The following is a 19,685-nucleotide window of genomic DNA, read 5'->3' as shown; positions in this document are numbered from 1 at the left end:
GAAAAAAAACAAAACATAAACAATGAGTAAAGTTAATCACATCTTAAACATCACCGTATTAAAAATATGTGCTCCTCTTGTATAAGACAAAAAAACCTGTTGCACATCCGATCGAGCGGTCTAAAAAGCATTTCTAAAATATTTAAATGTCAGAGTACAATGAAAAAAAAAACATCTCTAAAGCCAATAAATGATCGGGTTTAAACATTAAAGTGCACTTTGAATACAATATTAATTTAAACAATGGTGATTACCATACTGGCTTTCATTATGAAGCCCTTTGTTTAAATACAAGTAGTTTTATTTCAGACGATAGAAAACTCTCTCTTGTTTCTGACCTGTGTTTGTCATTTTCATGGCTCTCACAAGCTTTGGGCTTCTTCACCTATCTGAAATCGTTCTGTTGATTGTTACTCACGGTCCATGTTTCCGAGTCAGGACAGCCTTGATTTCGAGCCACGTTGTTTCAAATAGTCACTGATTCTGCGTTTGTTGTGTTTTACTGTGCTTGTAATCTCGGCAGCATTTGGACATGAGGGAAATCTCAGTGTCGTTTAGAGAATGAAATAAAAGTTTGAAATGAAATAAAGGTCGGGGAATATAAGTTCAGTTAAAAAGGTTGAACACACACTTGCCAGTTTCATGAAATTCTGATGCAACTTATTTGTGTATCCTATAAACAAAGTATCTTCTCTGTGTGTTTCAGGATTGTTCTTAACCGGATCCACTGTGATAAAATTAAGAACAACAACAACAACAACAGCACTAACAAAAATGGTCTAACGGGAACACTGTAATTAAAGCTCTAAATTTAGACCTTTGAAAGGTTTCAGCTATTGCATCACTGATATAAATATCCCACAGTGCATCTTCTATTATTGGTCCAGGATGCTTTCCAAGCACTGCTCTCATCAGATCCCTTACACAGTAACACACTCTCTTGTATATATTGTAGTCTAAGTGTTGAATAGTAAAGCAGCTCTTAGAACGAGGAGATGAGGGGACAAAAAAAGACACGACTCATGATGAACCCTGACTGCGTCCTCGTACCTCTTTAAGACAAAAGCTTTTCCTTTGAAGAGCTGCTCCCTCAGCTTCTCCATGATCATCTGCTTGCGTGTCTTCAGGTGCACACTGGCCACACTGCCCTCCTTGCGGCTGCTGTTGTGGGAAGCCGTACTCCCTGTGGAAACCATCGACATGTCCAAAGCACCAAGTCAAAGACACAGATCAACAAAGACACCTGAGCCAAGAGTCAAGGCTGGACAACACAGGGTATCATCTCTGTTCTTATTTGATTTGTGATGAATTCTGTTTGAAAGTAATAAGTTAGTTTATTACACACTTTTAGAACTTTTAGGTGCTAATGACTTTCCTTTGGAGAGACTAACATACATGAGTAATGAAAAACAGAAAAATGTTTTAAAGATGAGGGCATTGTCAGTGTCAGTGCTTTTGGAAAATGGCACTTATCACGCTGTTCTGTTTGTAATTAAAACATCTCTAACATCAATCTGCGTATTCATGTGGAAAAAATGAAGTAGGACTTCACCTCTTTTGGACCTTGCCGAGGAGTGAAGCGATCGTACTGAAATGTGCGAGCCTCCGCTGGAGCTCTTGCGACGCTGGTAGGTCTGCTGCTGCGGGTAATGCATCTGGATCTGTCCTGAGTCGATGGACGTCCCGAAGGTCATGGATCTGGCCGTGTGAGTGGAGCTTTTACTTTCACTGAACAGCGAGGACGCAGGTTCAGACCCCTTGTCGCTCTCCTCCTTGTCTTTTCCCTCGTCCTCTGACTCACTCTGACGAGACTGCTCTCTCCTTACTTTCGGGTCGTCCTCGTCCCACAGACCGTGGCACTGGAAATAGGAAGACAGCGGAAAAGTTTAGACAGTCGAGTTTAAATAGACTTCTTGTTGCATGCAAACATTTCTCAAAATATGTGTTTCTGTTACATTCTGTCCTTAACCTCTGTTTTAATGTTTTTATGTTTTTATGTCTGTAAAGCACTGTGAATTGCCTTGTGTCTGAACAGCGCTATATAAGTAAACATGCCTTGCCTAGTGGGGAACCTGCAGAGGACAGGTGGGAGCGATGTGTCGGGTTTGTTTGTTTGCAGTTACCTTCAGAATGGATCGGTGGAAGAAAAGAGCCAGTAACTGGACCAGGTCATAATGGACGTAACCGTCTTTCTTCTCCACACCGATGATGTTCGGAGGGTAATATGGTTTATTTTTGTCTATCTTGTTTTGGTTAAAGGGGAAGAAGCCAAACTGGAAGAAGTACTTGATGACGATTGTTACCTGGAGGGGAACACATTAAAAGTAAGTACAGCTGTTTGGACTGTGTCGAAACTTCACAAGGAAACATAAGAAGAGGCACTGCAGTATACAAATCCATGATATTACATTCCTGATCCCAGACATTATCACAATATGAGCAACCACTTTATACACAGCGCAAAAGATAGACAGAGACAAAGCTTCATTCCTTTTTTACCTCATGAATGACATTATAAAAAATGTATCGAATGCTATGTGCTCATTTTAACTTTCCCAACACATTTTATGTTTTTGATTGATGTATTAGAAAGGACATCCGTCGGTACCTCAGTGTAGACGATGGCAGTCATCCAGTAGCGCTTGCTCGGTCGAGGCACTGACAACATGGCCCACAGGAAGATGGTGATGGGAAGGACCAGGGTGGCGCAGGAGGCCGACACCATGTGGTTGATGATGATGACCAGGTAGCACACCATCTCTGAGTGAGCCACCAACATGTTGTAGAGGGCGTAGCAGAGCTGGAGGATCAGAGGCTGCTTCTGGTAGAATTTATCTGAGTCTTCCAGCTCCTCGTCATAAAACATCCTGATGGACACGGACAGATTGATTTTTTTTTTAACTTTTTTTGTGCCATTAAAATTGGCTAAAAAAATGCATATACAAAATATATATACAAAATGACTCCAACAGGACTCAGAAGGACAACAAAGAAATTCCAAATAGATAGAAATTGAACATTAATGCAACACAAGAAGAGTTCATTCTAATTCCCTTACTCCGATTGCTTTTGGACTTACTTGTTGAGCAGCAGTTCACTGGCGGTCAGCTCAGTTGTAAAGGAGGGCAGCATGATGTCTGACCTGCTGTCCGAGCGGCTGTCAGACGTCATCACCATACGCCGCCTCCTTTCCATGTCGCTCTCGTCATCACTGACTTCCAGCCGGTCGAAGCTGACCGCCTTGCTGTAGCTGGGAGGAACCTCAGCGTCAGATATTTTAGAAACATCTGTGTCAGGTGTGTAGAGCAGTCCGCCCCGGCTCTCTGTCTGCATGAAGTCCTGCTGTCCTCCCCCATCCTCACTCTCAGTGATGAAGTCTTTCTCCTGGCCAGAAGGGGCAGAGTCCACCTCCTCCTGCCTGAGGGAGGGGCCTTCATCTGGGCCAAATGACTCCCAGAACGCCTCTTCTCTCTCTTGGCTCTCCTGGTTATTTGATACCTCTAGTCCCTCCTGGCCCTCTGGTCCCTCCTGGCCCTCAACCTCCTCACCCTCTGGTCCCTCCTGGCCCTCAACCTCCTCACCCTCTGGGCCCTCATCCGCCTCACCTCGGCATCTCTCACTTCCCTCCTCCTCCTCCTCCTCCTCTTCTTCTCTCTCCCTGGGTTCTCGGTCACTCCAGGGACCACCCTCGGCCCCCTCACTCTCATCTAGCTGTTGGGATTCCCAGGGAACCTGCTGCGTGTCTTCCCCTTGATCCTGCTCATCCTCCGCTTCTTCGATGGTGTCCGCCGTGCCCTGTCTGGAGTAGATTTCGAAAGGATTTCAGAAAGGATTGTGTCAAGCCAAGTTCAAGTCTGCCCACTAAGATGGACGGATACATAATAATGAATTATCTGCAAATCTGAAAATTTCAGGAAACAATCTGTGGTAAAACCAAATGAACCTGTATTCATTAAAACTACATAATATTTATTAGATTGACTAAATGCAACTGGAAACTGGATATTTGACATCAAACACAACCCATATTTTAAAGGCATACATTTTCACTTTAATAAAGTGAAACCAAATATTGATAAGCAGCAGAAATAAAACAATAAGAAATGGTGTTTCATACACTCAAATGTTACTAAAGGCAGAAATATAAGGGAAGCAAGTGCCTAATAGAGGGTTTACATGACGTTTTCTAGGTAAACCAGACAGTATGGCAGATTACGTCTACATAAAAAAAGACAAAATATTCAGTTTATAATCTCAAGGAATAAGTTCAGGATAAACAGACCTCAAGCTATATGTTTACTTCAGATCTTGTGTTTTAAAAAGAGAAAAGGTTCATGTAGAGTTCACACAGATGAAGTCTATATAAAATAGGTTATAGGAAGATCAAGCAATAATGAGATCTAGAAAATCGTTTGATGAAAACAAAAGTCAAGAGATGCAGTGGGAGTGACGGTGAATATGTTTACATGTGCACAAAGGTACCACTGCTATTCTGAAGGTTGGAAATACGCCACAGGTTATATTCGGCTTGAATTCCAAACGCAGCATTTTGTGAAGTAGTTATTTGTGCATGTAAACATAGTTGTTATGAGAAGTGTGCTTATGAGTGAAGCTGAGGCCTGGCACCTGGAGATGAAGCTGCTGCAGCTGTCCACTGATGAATTGGACACGTCCAGGCCGTACATCTTACGCAGCTTGGGCCTGGCCCGCTCGCTGGTTTTAGGAATGCACTCTGGCATCCCATCCAGTTCTTCCAGCGTGGATTGTCGAGAAAACAAAGTGGTTGCCTCAGTCAAGGCACTGAGAGGTTGGTGAGAGTGACAGATGAGATTATCAGTAATGAGAAGGATGAGATGTGATCGAAGTTAGGTTACCCAGATAAGGAAGTCCCTGTACACAGTCTCATAAAGGCATCCAGCCTAACTTTCAAAATCCCGAGGGGAACCATGATCTGGTTTCCCTCAGCACAGGATCATAATAAATGATGATGAAATGATGAAATGTCTCAATATAGTGACGACCATGTGATAATGACTGAGTAGAACCTTTACAGATTAGAACAACAAAAAAATTCCCATTTATCCATGCAGACTCTGGTTTATACGCTCAAGGGCAGAAGATACTGGATTTATCTCAGGGCTTGTCTACTCCACCCACAGTTACATAGAGGTGAATAGATTGGTGTATGTAGGGATCACAGCCATTAAAAAAACCTGTACTCTACAGAGAGTCCTAATGAATTTAGATTTAAATGTTTTTTATTGTAATTTTTTTAAAACCTTAGTGAGTAAGATTATATTTTGTTTTGATGTCCCTCTCTGTTCCTGTATTCAAATGTTATAAGGCCGTGTGTTCTCCCATGTTGCATTGCTGCTGATGACCACCATCAGGTGTATGTGTGTACCTGGATATGCTGTCTCTGGAGGCCGTGGAGTCCTGGCTCTCCATGCGGTAGTTTCCTCGTCTTCTTTTGACCCTCGAGGATCCAGAGACGGACTCATCCTCACTCAGTATATCCATGCTGGCCTGCCTGGACATATTGAGCCTCATGGCTTTCTGGTAGTAGACGTGGATGCTCTCTCTGGACGGCACGTTACCCTGGTGATACAAGAAAACTGGTCATCTACAATTTCCCCTGATATCACTATAGGTCCCTAGAGGTTATTAGCTCATGCATATTTGAAAAGACATTTTTTTGATTTAAAATTGTCCTTTAAAACAAACTAAACCAACTCCTTCTGTATTGCCGATACCTTTTTGACCTCTCTCGTCAGCATGCAGCGCTCTATACGCAGCACAGTGGAGATGTCGATGTATTCCCTGCACATGTCATTCATCCATTTAGTGAAGCTTTCCACTGTTGTTTGGAAGAGCACCCAGGTGAACTTGATGATGTTGAATACGCGCTTGATGATGTTGTCTGAGGAGGGAATACAACACAGCAGGTAGGTAAATTTGACTTTACTATGGAGCATTTCAATAAGTGCCTCTTATTGGAACCTTTAATAGAATATGTTTACATGTAAAACAAAATATGCTACTTGACATGACTTATCAAAAAACATACCAATGAACATTTTCTTGATGGGAAATTAGAAGGAATGGCCATCAAAAGTTTACAAAAGCAAAAAAAAAATCATTTTCCAGAAAAAGTTTTCTATTCAACACCAGAATTTAATTTCAACAGAATCAGTAGGATCTACATTTAAGAAAACAGAAGCTAGTTATATATTTGGGATAATGACTTTTGATAACAAGATTCTTAAACTCTGTAATTAGCTCCCCTCCCTGGGGAGAAACTAAATCACGTATTTTAGCAATTTAGGGTCTTTTGTGCAGTTTAAAGTTTCTTAAAACTTAGAGAGAAACTTTAAGGCACAAAATAAAGTCATTGATTATATTTGAAGATGTAATAAAACATTTCTTCTAGAGAAACTAACCTGGACCACCAGCCTTCTTGTTTTCCTCATCTTTTTCTCCCCCATCTGAGAGTTCTCCAAGGTCAACGGTTACATGACCTGCTGAGGGACCGTAAAGAAACCTCAATGGGATTCATTTAAAGTCCTCCTCCCATAAAACCAGTCCTTCACACAGTATCATGTACGTGTTTGTCTTTAAAATGTGCTTACCTTCTTTCTTGTTTTTTCTGCGTCTGACTCCTTTCGTGTATTTTTTCCAGAATTTGCGTTTCTCTTTGCCTCGTGCTCTTAGTGCCGCTTTCGGGTCTGTGATCCAAGCGTGGTAAAGAAACTAGAGGAAAGATGTTCAGTTTTAAAATGAGGAAAGCACCAACACAGTACGAGGTACGACAAGACAAAGGAAAACAATGAACCGAAGGTGGTTTTGCACGTTTGTTTGTATTTATTACAAATATAGATGTATAATACTTTTATGAGAGAATAACTTTTTTAAACTGATTTTAAAGAAGGAAAATAGGCAGCAGATGTTGCTTTCTTATTCTAACCAACAAAAACAGTTTATTTAAAACAAGCCATTTAAAAATGCACTGTAACTATGCTAAATGTTAAGTGCTCATGATGGATTAACATTAGATCTCTGTAGATGATTTAACAACTAGTAAGGTCTGCTCTTTTGTAAAATGTCTTGACATAACATTCATTATGAAATGAAGATCGCTTGATTTAAAAAATCTGTGATTAAATAACTTTGATTACAGGATAAAAAAGTATCCAGGAATGTGTTTTCCGGCTTTGCAGAGTATAATCATCACAGTCAAAGACAGAAGTCAATAATATCGTTCAGAATGATTACTTTTGCAGTAATGCTCTGAAACACACAAAACCATCAGTGTTGCTTTAAAGACACATTAATCAGGGTCAAGATTACAACACTAACTGATAAAACGGATGCATTAGCACAATAATAGAATCCAGCTCAAAGCAGTATACTACATGAAAAGTCACAAACGGACAGGAAAAAAAAAAAAGAAGAAGGGGGTACCATGTCAGAATAAAGTACTAGTTCATGCATCCAGTTGAGCTCACAAAAGAACATGCACAAGGTCAAATCATTTCCATTCCAGTTAAAGTTGGATGATTCTTGCCAAAGCAGATCATCAAACATGAGCTGGAAAGTCAGTACTCTGTGGCATTACGTGATATTCAACATGGCAGGTGAAAGCGAACTGTGTTAGCTCGGGTTAGTACCTTTCCTGCCTTCACTACATACTGCAGGATCGTTTTAGGCAGCTTAATGATAGACCTGGGTAAAGCCAGAAGAGCAGATACAAACTTCCCAATAGCTCGCTACGGAGAGACAACAGAGTCAGAGATTAGTAGATAAATGGATTAGTAGAAAGTCATTTGTAGAAACAGCAGCTGTTAGGAGACTTTGTTAGGAGACAGTGAACAGAAGAGGATCATATCATCACTTTCCCCTGAGTGTTCGTGATAGAGACATAGACTTTATAGTCTGTCCCAACAGCGACAGAAATTCTCCTTTGACAATGCTCAAACAATAAACATAACTTACATTAAAAACAGTAAAAGATGACTGTTAAAAAACAACAGCTTCTAAAAAGGGGATCTATTTGACTTTGTTCAAAGTGGTTATTGTCAGAAGGAATGAAGGATGTTTTTCAGGGCCAGAGGGACTTATTAATGTCTGCCTGATGGCATTAACTGGAAGAAGTGGTGGAGCGGGTGAGACTTCATGACTCCCCACAGTGGAGCTTGTGATGAAGATTAGGATGACACGTACTGTACTGTAGTTATTAGCGGTAAGACATCAGACAGCAGAGCAAAGAAGTGAAGAGGTGAAATGTGACAAGAGCTAAGTTGACAGCAAATTACAATGAATAAAAACATCAATCCTGCACTTTACTTTTTCTGGGGATGTTTTATATTTGCCAGTTAATCTGATAGCATAATCTATTATTCTATGATTGTCTTGAAATGTATCAATAATCCAGGAATCGCTGTCATGTGATATCTTCCTACTTGTAGGCCATCTATCGCCTATCATATTATATCATATAGTTTCATACCCTGTCGCAGTGTCACTTACCGTGCAAGTCCCAACCCCAGTGTATTCAATATACATAACAAGACAATAAATTGCAGTTACATCAACAATTAAACAATGAAAAATATCCATACATTGTGTTAGAAGTGTTTTCAACTTTGTTCATAATATGTTTTATTCTGCTTTTATTTTAAATGGTAAACAAATGAAAAGTTTGCATCACAAAAGTAATCACAACCGTTGTTAATAACCATTGAAACTTCCATTACATAAAAAAACCTTCAGTGTCAGAAACAGCATTTTAATGTTGTTTGGCATCGACAGTTTAACTACCTGAAACGCAGATTTCTTTGGGGGCTCTTCGTCTTTTTTCTCCTCCTCCTCCTCTTCTTCCTCACTGTCAGTTTCAAACAAGTAATAGTCTCCACTTCTAACCACTGAGACGCAGAAGATAAAGTTTAGCTACAATCAGTCAAACAGAGCATGTTCACAGTAAAAAAAACGAGTTTCAAGGAAGGTTCCTTTGCTGAAAGGAAGATCAAACCTATGGAGATTTTATTGTTGCAAAACAATTTGTAAATGCATCAATAGATCAAGAGATGTAAACCCAGCTCTGTACACAGCTGCACAAATGTATTCACAGAGTGTATTTACAAATTGTTCTACATTTTGGCGGATCTTTTTTTTTTTTTTTTTTACGATTTTGTGGATCTATTAAGGAACTTCAAGATGTGTCTACCTATCTAAATCTACCTATCTATGTGCACATTTATTAAGCTATGTACACATTTGTGGATCTATGCAAATTTGTGGATCTATTTAAGCAATTTTGGATCTATTAAGGAACTTCAAGAGCTGTTTACTCCTCTGTGGTTCTTGTGCACATTTGTTGAAGTATTTACACATTTGAGGAACTATTTACACATTTGTGGATCTATGTACGTATTGGTGGATTTGTGTACGTATTGGTGGATCTCTGTGCACATTTGTGGACCTGTATATAAATTTGTTGATCTGTTTACGCAAGTGTTTTGCAACAATAAAATCTCCATATAAACTACTTACCATTAAATTATACATAATTTAGAGCATATACAACATTTAACCTGGCCTATTTGATACACTTAAGATATGAAAATCATCAAACTTTAAAAGAGGAAAATAGGAAATCTAGGAAACATCATAAAGACATATGCGACTTGTTTAACAATGAGCACAAAGCACAATGAAGCATGTCTATTAGAAGCTTTTATTCCAGTAGTAGCCTTTAAATTACACGACAGAGCCAGTGACTTCTGTCTGTTAGTTAAGTGTTGGAAGCAATGGGACAGACAGGGCTGACTTATGTCCTTGAACAGAACCACAATGGGCGGGGAGTGAGGGAGGATGCTGGGAGATGGAGATGAAACATCAGACAAAAAAGAGATAAAGTAGAGAAATAATTTGTGATGTGGGGGTGGAGTATGTTATGAGACATGACTTCCAACCAAAAAAGGAAACCTCTGCATTGACTCAAAACTGGTGTTTATCTACAATTAAGTCCTGAGATGAGTTATGCTGTAACTTGTCCAATGGTTGTTGCTGTTCCCTCCAAGGTAAAACCCATTTGGTGATCATGTCTGCAAGCAAAGAATGAACAAATTCTTCATCCTTTATTCCAGTACTGAGAATAAAGGCAAGTGGTCTTCATATCTTTGCATGAAAAATGTTTACAAAAGAGAGATTCTCTACTTTGGACTCTGTAGGTGAGACCAATGGTGGTGTTTATGTTTAAAATGATGTTGAGTACGAACCTCCAGCCATTAGTCTTTTTCTCATTCTTTGTTGTCTCACCGTGTCTATTTAAGGGAACCCTGTTCTGCACCGATACTGACACGTTTTTATAGACCATCTTGAGACTGAAGAGCCTCCCCTACACACTATGTACAGTTACATGCTACAGGTTACAAGGGCCCTTAAATAGAGACAGAAATGGACTAAAGTCTGGAAGGATCAAGGCTACTTGTGTGTGTTGGTGCCTTCAGAGCCCAGGGGCAGTATGGGAATCCTCAGCGTTCTGGTCAAGGACACAAGGGCCAATCAGAGTGGAGGAAGAGAAAAAAAGGGTTTGGGAGGGGTTAACCTACTGGAAGCATGGTCAACCCACGGCCTCCACCACTGCTTTTTTTTGGTCTTGGCTTTCGTTCGCTGTGCTCCTAAAATTTCACAAATACAGCAATGCAACATTTGATAAGAAAATTAATAATTCTGCATACTTCAAGGCATATGTATACTTATCTCCTCGTTTAGATCCAATACTAAAGAAAATACATTTCATTTCATATTTTAACAACTTAATAGTCTCTCACCCATCTTCCTCAAGCACTACCAGCTTACACATAACCTAAACACAAACGTTCCTAACAATTGCTCCACAGTGAGAGGCCTTGGCAGCCTTCATCATACCGTCATCATCATCCTCCTCAGGCTGGACGAGGGTCTGTCCTTCTCCAGACTCCTGTGCTATGCTCAGCATCTTCTCCTTGCCCCTCTTAAACTTTTGCTGCCTCACCTTAATGCGCTCCATCCTGATTAAATCAGAGAGACGGTGAAGAGACACAAAGTATCGACACAGAGGAACAGAACATAAACATCCCCTGGCTTTACATGGAAATTAGTGTATGTTATGTAATGTTGGAGTGCTCATTAGAGCGGGTGAGTGGATATTATCAGTGCTTATGTGTATCTCCTGAGCTAACTGTAAGTGGTGGAAATATATTTCCTTTATGTAGTAAATGAATACATACACTAAGAGATTTCTTCCTGGAAGCATAAAAGACAAAGTCAGGGGTGAAATGGCTTTCTGAGTCATGTTTACTTATATATTTAGTAAATATTGCGTTATTGCGTACGTCGTACTTGGACTAATGAAACATCCTCAAAATTAAATCAAAGAGACAGAACCAGGCGTCATTGTTTGGTGTAACTTGTGAGGTTATGAGATGATTTATAAATCTCTGAATGACTAAAAGGTGCAAAACGATTTCTCCTTCAGGAATTTGTCCCGCCTGTGCTGGCAGCCACTAAACAGGCTGGATTAGAAAATGCAATTCTTTCGAACAACTCTGCCCAGTCAAAATTTGTCCACAAAATACACATTTTTAGTGATTTTTTTTTTTATGGTGTCCATTGCTTAAAATTCCTCAGTGTTAGCTGCTGGTTTTAATGCATATTTAAGGCATTTATAGACACAACAGTTCTATCTTAAAGCTTGTGTGAGGGACGTTCAGTTTGTGTCAATATTGGCCCCCCCTTGGACACAGAGGTAATTCATTTGTATTTTAAGTGCAAACTCTTATTTTAGTCTGCTAACCTCATATAACATCCTCTACTCATTAGACCTTGAATACAAAAAACTGTTGAAAAGCCAAGTCAAATATTTAGAGTCTCACTGTCTCTTCAGCTGCTCCACAGATTTGCGCTCCTCCTCCAGTCTGGCTCTCACTGCCTTCACGATGGTGGCCTGGAAGAGCTCCGCCCCTCTGAAACAAAAATCGGTGAACAAGCAAATGATTAGGAGTAAATCTGTACGTGGTTTGACTCCGTTTTATGTAATCTTGTCCCAACATGTATTCTATACATACAAAATCTCTGACTGACTGGTTCTCAAACTTTATCTGTCACACCCTCTCTTTCAAGCCAGAAAGGTTTGGATTTGAAGCTAAGGGGCTAAATTAATTCCCAGTTTTATCCATGGCTTAACTGTACTAAGGGCATCTGTCATCAGGATCCTTATTGAATTTTGCTCCATTGTTTTTTACAAGTTTCAGTTAAGAAGTTAAAATTTAAAGTAAAAACTTGACCAAACTTCCAGAGTTTTTACAAGGAAGAAACACCAAGCTGTCTGATAATACTACTGAGGCCCAGAGAACATTTTGATTGGTCAATACAGAGGTAGTCTTTATTTTCCTACATGTCAATGTTATTTTTGACATTAATATTGTGAACCAGCATATGGATTGCCTTACTGTATTGTATGACTCTTTGCTCTTTAAAATGTTACAACTATATATGTTTACAGCTGACAGCAAAACACACTTAAGAATGACATTAATGCCAAATACCTTAAATCTTAAGGGACTTGTTTACTCACAAATCTAACCATGCATACGGTCATAAACAATGTCATCAACTAAATAATGGAGTAGCACTGGTAGGCCTCAGCTCAGCCTACATTGTGTACCTGGATGCGAGAATCTGTGAGGCTCTGATATCGGCCACCACGTGGAGGAAGTAGTAGCTCATGAAGACTCGCCTCTGCAGCAGCAGGAATGCAAAGCAGATACTGTCCCAGATGATGCCGGCTTCATTGCTGGGCAGTTCACACGGCTGCAGCTCATCAGCTGCAATATGCATACAACACAGCAGACGGTAAAACTGAACTATTGACTTGACTCTCAACACATTACCTGATCAGCAGATTGAGGATCAGACATCTGCAATGAAGTCTTTATTGTGAATGAAAGCAGCTTAGCAGTTAAAGAAAAGTGCTGTGTAAAGAATGTCCTTGTCAGGGTGGAAGATATTTCTCAGTGTAAAATGCACGCAATCTTCTGTTTTTCTTCTCTTTTTATTTCAGGTTTTAATCATACTTTTTCTAACTCTTGCTGAGTGCTTAACACAAAACAGATGTGGAGACATATAACGAGAGGGTTTGCCCTTAAGGACGAGATATGAACTAAAAAGACCCTAATACAATCACAAACTAACAGAAATTAACGATAGCTGTACAATCATGAAGCAAAATCTTCTCACCATCCTTGAATACGTTAAACAAACCAGAAAGTAATAATAAAAACACAAAACAGCTGTACTTCTAACAAACCTGAAAAACAAGAACACAATGACAAGCAGTCTCTTTAATCTGTAGACTCTGGTAGGGACGGATAACAGTCTGTGGTTGATTGAGTTCAGTTTCAATCAAATGCTTGGTAGGATTAAGACTATCATAAACTGTGCTTGATTCAAATGGCCTCAAAACAAACTGGGGATGTTTTTGTTTTCTGGAGCATCACATTCTTGGAAGAGAAAATCACCCTGAGCTACAGTGTGCGTGCCTGACCAAAATAAAAACCCAGATTACGATCTGCTTCTTCGAAAACAAATGGGATTATTTACCTTCTTGTGAAATGCAAATTTAACACATCTTGTTATTATAAGATGCACACGAATTAAAATGTTGAGTCCACTCACGTTGTTTGATGATGATTTTGTAGTCCTTGATGGTGCAGGCGAGACTGAGCAACTGGATCAACCAGCAATTGTTCACCATCAGTACATTGATGTATCCACAGGCCAAGATCTATGAAGAAGTATTTTATCAATAAGTGGAACACAATAACTTACACAATATATTTTCTTGACATATCTTTGTAATTTTCTTTGTTAAGAACAAAAATGTGTTTTGGGGTATTTTTCATTTTTGATGTGCAAATCCATATCAACAGTTGGTCAGTACTGAAAGTTTTTTTTAATCATATCACAAAGTTAGGATGTTGGTCTTGTTGGATAATTTGTGATGAACAACTTACAGAAAAAATATTCTTCATGGTGATTACAAAGATGTTGTAGGCGATCAGGAAGTCCCAGTAATGCAGGATCTTTTTGATTGGTTTGAGCAGGAGGTCGCCACCAAAGAGAAGGAAGTAAAAACAGGCCACCAGGTAGCCCATACAGAAGACGCTGATACGCGTTGTCCCGGTGATGAAGATGATGGTGAGGACAAACCAGAACAAGTAGCTAAACATGATGACCTTCAGCATGTCCAGGTAGGACCTAGAGGACGACGGCAAAACCAATATGTTAGCAAAATGACCAACAATTTACAATGTGTCTGTAGAGGCTGGGGAGTCAAACTCTCAACCTTCTGGTTAATAGACTGACTTAACCACTGAGTCACAGCCCATAATTGAGCTTGACTGATATTTTATTATGTAACTAAATCTTGATTTATCATTGTGTCTTTATTGCTAATTTTACTCAGAACTGTCGATACTGTGGGGGTTTTTTGTCTCTGATCGACTGTGTCTGTTTTAAATCTGCTTTATAAATAAACGTCGACTTTATTTTACCAGCTATGACATGACTAGAGCTTCATATTGTTCCCCTGATGACAGGGGAAATTACTTCATGCTTTTAGGATCCTGCAAAGTTCATGAGCAGAATGCAATCACAAGATGATGAAGGTGAATATCCCAGACTCAGCCAGCAGAGGTAAGCTGCTGATAAGGATACACATTCACCAAATAATAGAAGATGAAACAACATTCCAGTTCATTCTGTTGCAGTGAGCATAATCGACCCATCAATCACAGTGAATGTTTCACTTAGCGTCAGGACACCGGTAAGAGTCTGATCAATAAAAGTGAACCAGAGTGAAATCTGATCTCTGTCACGCAGCACAGGTGCACAACTGCATGTCCTGTGTCTAACATGTTAAAAGCATGTGTTGGGGGGGACCATTAGTACGATGTGCAAGAAGCTAACTACCTTGACAATCATCGGACGCAAATAAGAGCTACACTGTTTAGGAAGCAGCTTTGATGAAGTGGGTTAGGATCGGACCGTGTGTTGATGGGCCGGAATAGCTGAGTGAGTGTCCTTCTTCATCGGGGGGGAGAAAATACCTTTTCCATACTTAAAAGCTATTTATTGAGTTAGAGTACAGGGCAAAAGCGTCTGAGTCGCGGAGTGACGGACAGAGTGTTTCTGTGGATTATGGATTTCTTCCCCCTCCCCCCTAGTAGCTGTAATTTGATCCTGGAGGAAAACAATGGAATAAGTGGCGAGCTGCTTTGGCGTGGACAGACGGGCTGCATGTACTGCTCTCTTTCTCTCTACTATAGGGCTTGTTGATGGACACAGAGTGCGTTAATAAAAGACTTGTCCACTTTGTGCATCAAAACAGTGGAATGTGAAGAGCATATAATCAATGACTGTGGACAGGTCAGGATGCTCTCGATGTTTTTCAAACTTGCTTTCTATTTCTCTGCCTCTCTATCTCTTTTTTATGTATAAAGACAGTAGCTAGTATCTCTGGATTCAAATATCAGACAACAGCCGAACTCTGAATGGTGTATGCTAGTGATGCTAGTGTTATTTAATAATGACTCCGTAAGCTTCAGAAATGAGATTTTCTTACCTTTATTTATCAAGGACAAGGGATTGCTGAGCAAGGAAGTTCTTATTCAGCAACACCCCTCTTAAGATTTGGACAGTTTTATACGCAGTTTGCCTCTGAGCAGATTGAATTTAGAGGTTAGGGTTGACGGTCTGATTTCACTATACCTCGGTGGTTGTTGCTTTATTTTCTGTTTGCCCTATTATCCCAAATCTAAGCAGTTATGTTACACCATGTGATGCAGCGTTTTATGGATGATAACTAGTAACAATAGCAGCCCTCTATTGACTGTACATAAGGTGGACAGCGTATCTTCACCTCCTCCTGTCTTACAAACTATTAGCCCCTAAAAACAGCAGTGACTGATTGTTCTCGTGATGACATTTGGAGCCAGTGTCTGCACAGGAGAGATTGTCCGGTGGAGCCGCAGTATCGATATCTGTCATGTTTCAACCTACTGTTTCTCTATATCTTGTGTGTATTTTCCCATTTATATTCCTTTGTTTAGGCTTCAGTGTTTCCTGTTATATTTTGTAGCTTTTGTAGTCCCTGTGTATCATGTCTAGTGTTTTTTCCTCTCCTTGAGTGTTCCTTCCAGGTTTGATTAAAAATGAAAAGATAACAGGTATTTACATCATGTGTTTGAGTTCATGCAACATTTTGCATCCCAAATTATACCTGAACAAATCCTGAAAAAGAAGCTGTAATAAACTAAAAGGGACAGAGGAATGTGAGTGTCATGTAGGCATGGAGGTCTCTTGGCTTTAATCCAGATGCTTTTTTGCCTAATTTATTTGGATTTAGATTACATTTGATAATTTGTGATAAGGGCTTGTAAAGTTGCATTTACAGATCAAATAAAAGCACTTTCTTCTTACCTTCAAGGTACATACTGTGTTGTTTGTAATATAGCTAAGTCTATCCCAAGTGCATCTCTAATACCATGAGACAACGCCAAATTTGACAAAACAGTTGTTGACAAAATAATATGAACTGAAAATAATAACACACAATAATGTCACTCTCTGCTGCTGTGTGAATACAGCAACATGTCAGGTCATCTGCTTTACCTGCAGTGGATGAAGTCGGGAACGGGGTTGTGGACGCTAAAAGAGGCTGCGTCCAAATCTCTGCAGATCTCCACGTTGTCTCCAGCCATGATACGGACTGCAGCTTTGTTTTCATCGTCGAAGACCTGCCTCTGCATGGAGGCACACAACAGCAGCATGAAGTCATCTAGGAAAGGAGTGAAGAGAGGATAGATCTGAATTCAACTGATTAAATTGGCTATAGTAACACTGATTGTAAAAGGTTGTTTCAGTATGAATGAGGGTTTAAGTTCAACACCCTCACTCACAGATGAGAAACGTTGGTTTGGGTCTGGTGAGGAAATCTGGAACGTAGAGCCACTTGACCACATTGGAGTCTGTAGATGAGCTGGGAAACCGCCAGGGATAATCTGAAATGTAAACATTCACCAATATTAACACACAGGTCAGGTCAGGTATTATGTGATGGACATAAAGAGACAAGGAATGCCTTTGAAAGCCGTGCCATGGGAACACATAAAACACATAGAGAACACCACAAACACAGAGAAACAACCGCTTTAATGTTACGCCCTGTTGTAGTATAATGTGTGTTTTTAAAAACAGCACAGTTTCAGTCCTTATTTCGCTTGACGTTCAAGAAGTTGCAGTGCGTCCAAACGTTAGTCCTTTGCATCTTTATCAAATTAGCCTTCAGTGATTTGTGTTCTTCAGTGTGTTTCTTTCTTGAAGAAGGTATCCACTACCTCATACATTTATTTCAACAAAGTTATTCATTTGTAAATACACATTTTCACATTCTCTAAAATACCAAACACAAAGATAAGCAGCCTTTCTGTTATCAATACAATATTAGCTCAATACTTCAGCTATGAGGCTACACTGCAGAAATAAAGAAATTTGAAAAAGCCAACAAGTGGTTTGAGAACAAAATTTGAAACTACTAAGCGGTTGAAAAAAAAAAAAAACATGCCATGTAAAAATGTGGATAAGACACACCTTTACAGGCTGCTGGTGGGATCCCGATGCAGACAAAATACTGCACAGTCAACATACAGGCCAGGAAGCAGCAGTATTTGGGCCAGATCTCAGCGATGGCTTTCCTTCTGCGTTTATACATGACGGCTATCAAGGCAAAGGCATGAAGCATGGCGTAGAAATCCATACGCTGCCCGATTACGTTGACCACCAACAGCAGGCACGTCTGAGGAACACATTACAAGGACATAAATAAAGCAAGCATTTGCAAGGTAAAAAAAAGTTTTCTGAGCTCCTGTTTGTTGTTTTTACCTCAAGTCCAAACTTGTAGAAGAAGTAGTTGATGAAGTATTTGATGAAGCTGACGATGCCGAGGTCCAGATGCTGCCGTGTGATATCGTGGAAGATAATTCTCGCAGCAGGAGGAGACAGTTTGTTCCTCAGTCTGAAATATTCCTGATGGCGGTAGATCGTCACCTCGAATGCTAACAGAGCTAGCATCAAGAGGTTGTTCTGCACAGATGATGGGAGACCGAATTTAATTGTCAAATATGTATTTCTTTTGTACAAAATACAAACATAACTAAACACAGTTAAACACAGTCTTTTCTTATGTGAAAAACAAATGATTGACATTTTAACACATCTTCTCCCTCCAGCTTTCCTAACCCTTTATTTAATTTCTGGAAACTTCTTGATCGATATTTGATTTCCTTCCACAGCTATGCAGGTAACACTTGACCAAATCTGTCTTTTAATGACTAAAACTAAATTCTACTATTTACTACTGTTAACACATACGGCCCCGAGTGTCTCTTAAACTTCTCACCCTGAGGTAACCCAGCAGGTCATCTTGCTTCTTCAGGCCCACCCAGTGTGCTGGTTCCACTAGGTCCTTATACAGCAGAGAGTTCTTCAACTCTTTCTTCTGGTCCTCTGAGTAGCCAGATCTGAGTAGACTCTGTGGCAGAACAACGTTGTTTACTCTAACGCCCTCTCAGACAAGATATTACCATGAAAGAAAATAATCTTTTTATAATGCATGCATGTTAAAGATAGGAATCCTTGGAACATGCACAAATTAAAAAGCATGTGTTTAACGACGGCCCAAATGCATTTTCTGATTATATTCACCGCAGTGCAGTTCTGGGAATAAGTTGGAGGTTTTATAGACTTCAGCTGGTACAACATTTTGCATACGATGATGACACACGTCCAGACAGTGCAAACGCTGGAGGCAAGGGGCCGATACTGACTGTAGGGTAGTGCAAATGCCCAGGACACCAGGAACACATAGTTTAACAAAGACACCTGCAGAAGAGACAATGTGATGAGGAGCTTACCGTTAGTTAACAGGAACACATAGAAGAAACAAACAACAAGTCAAAGAGAAGAGAAGTGGAATAAATACTACATGTTGTGTAATGATGATATTTCTGTGCATTTTTAATATTTGTGGTTCAGTTTGGTTATCTTGGGTCTGCCTTCACTTCCTTTGCATACACGGAACAAGGCACGACACTATAAACAGGACGGACTACATCCCAAAATATGAGTTAGGAGAATGATATGGGCAAGGGAACATTTACAGTGTTTAATTGGGACTCTATTGAGTGGACATGGAAAGAAAACACAGAGATAATAATTCTCATTGACAGAAGAGCATTATGGATAAGAATTCTTCTGGATCTTAGCACATGGACTGTTTAAAATGATTGACAACATGACAGCTTTCCAAAACACTTGACGCTAAAATCAAAAATTCACATAGATAAAATGTTTCTCAAACTTGGCTTCATCCCTAGAATTTGTTCTTATCTTTTTGATTGAATTCCATGTGTTGATTTTTCTGAGAAATTTGTTTGAATTCGTTATTTGATTTAATAAAGAGCCCTAACCCAACACCATGACTGACAGCTCTGTTGAAAAAAATGTAGCATTTGTGGCGCTGTGTAGAGGACAAAAGGCAAGAGGAAATGTGACACTCGCACAAGGTAATTCAACTTTACACAGAT

General features: G+C 39.8%; 1 protein-coding gene across 1 annotated transcript in view; it reads right to left on the bottom strand.

The window, feature by feature from the left end:
* piezo2b (piezo-type mechanosensitive ion channel component 2b) overlaps positions 1-19,685 on the bottom strand; it is a 75,359-nt gene that overhangs the window by 8,674 nt on the left and 47,000 nt on the right. Inside the window, exons 20-43 of the mRNA XM_079348496.1 lie at positions 18,805-18,981; positions 18,500-18,631; positions 17,983-18,183; positions 17,692-17,896; positions 17,001-17,102; positions 16,714-16,879; positions 14,055-14,298; positions 13,717-13,825; positions 12,707-12,866; positions 11,916-12,005; positions 10,930-11,051; positions 10,611-10,679; positions 8,818-8,921; positions 7,668-7,766; positions 6,630-6,750; positions 6,441-6,521; positions 5,754-5,920; positions 5,405-5,598; positions 4,627-4,800; positions 3,080-3,799; positions 2,609-2,867; positions 2,124-2,303; positions 1,553-1,859; positions 1,051-1,183 (exon numbers count right to left, since the gene is read on the bottom strand). Of these exons, the coding sequence (XP_079204622.1) occupies positions 1,051-1,183; positions 1,553-1,859; positions 2,124-2,303; positions 2,609-2,867; positions 3,080-3,799; positions 4,627-4,800; positions 5,405-5,598; positions 5,754-5,920; positions 6,441-6,521; positions 6,630-6,750; positions 7,668-7,766; positions 8,818-8,921; positions 10,611-10,679; positions 10,930-11,051; positions 11,916-12,005; positions 12,707-12,866; positions 13,717-13,825; positions 14,055-14,298; positions 16,714-16,879; positions 17,001-17,102; positions 17,692-17,896; positions 17,983-18,183; positions 18,500-18,631; positions 18,805-18,981 (4,316 nt within the window). The remainder of the gene's footprint in view (positions 1-1,050; positions 1,184-1,552; positions 1,860-2,123; positions 2,304-2,608; positions 2,868-3,079; positions 3,800-4,626; positions 4,801-5,404; positions 5,599-5,753; positions 5,921-6,440; positions 6,522-6,629; positions 6,751-7,667; positions 7,767-8,817; positions 8,922-10,610; positions 10,680-10,929; positions 11,052-11,915; positions 12,006-12,706; positions 12,867-13,716; positions 13,826-14,054; positions 14,299-16,713; positions 16,880-17,000; positions 17,103-17,691; positions 17,897-17,982; positions 18,184-18,499; positions 18,632-18,804; positions 18,982-19,685) is intronic.

Source organism: Symphodus melops, assembly GCF_947650265.1.
Source record: "Symphodus melops genome assembly, chromosome: 7".
Classification (NCBI taxonomy): Eukaryota; Metazoa; Chordata; class Actinopteri; order Labriformes; family Labridae; genus Symphodus; species Symphodus melops.
This window is presented reverse-complemented; position numbering and strand designations above follow the sequence as displayed.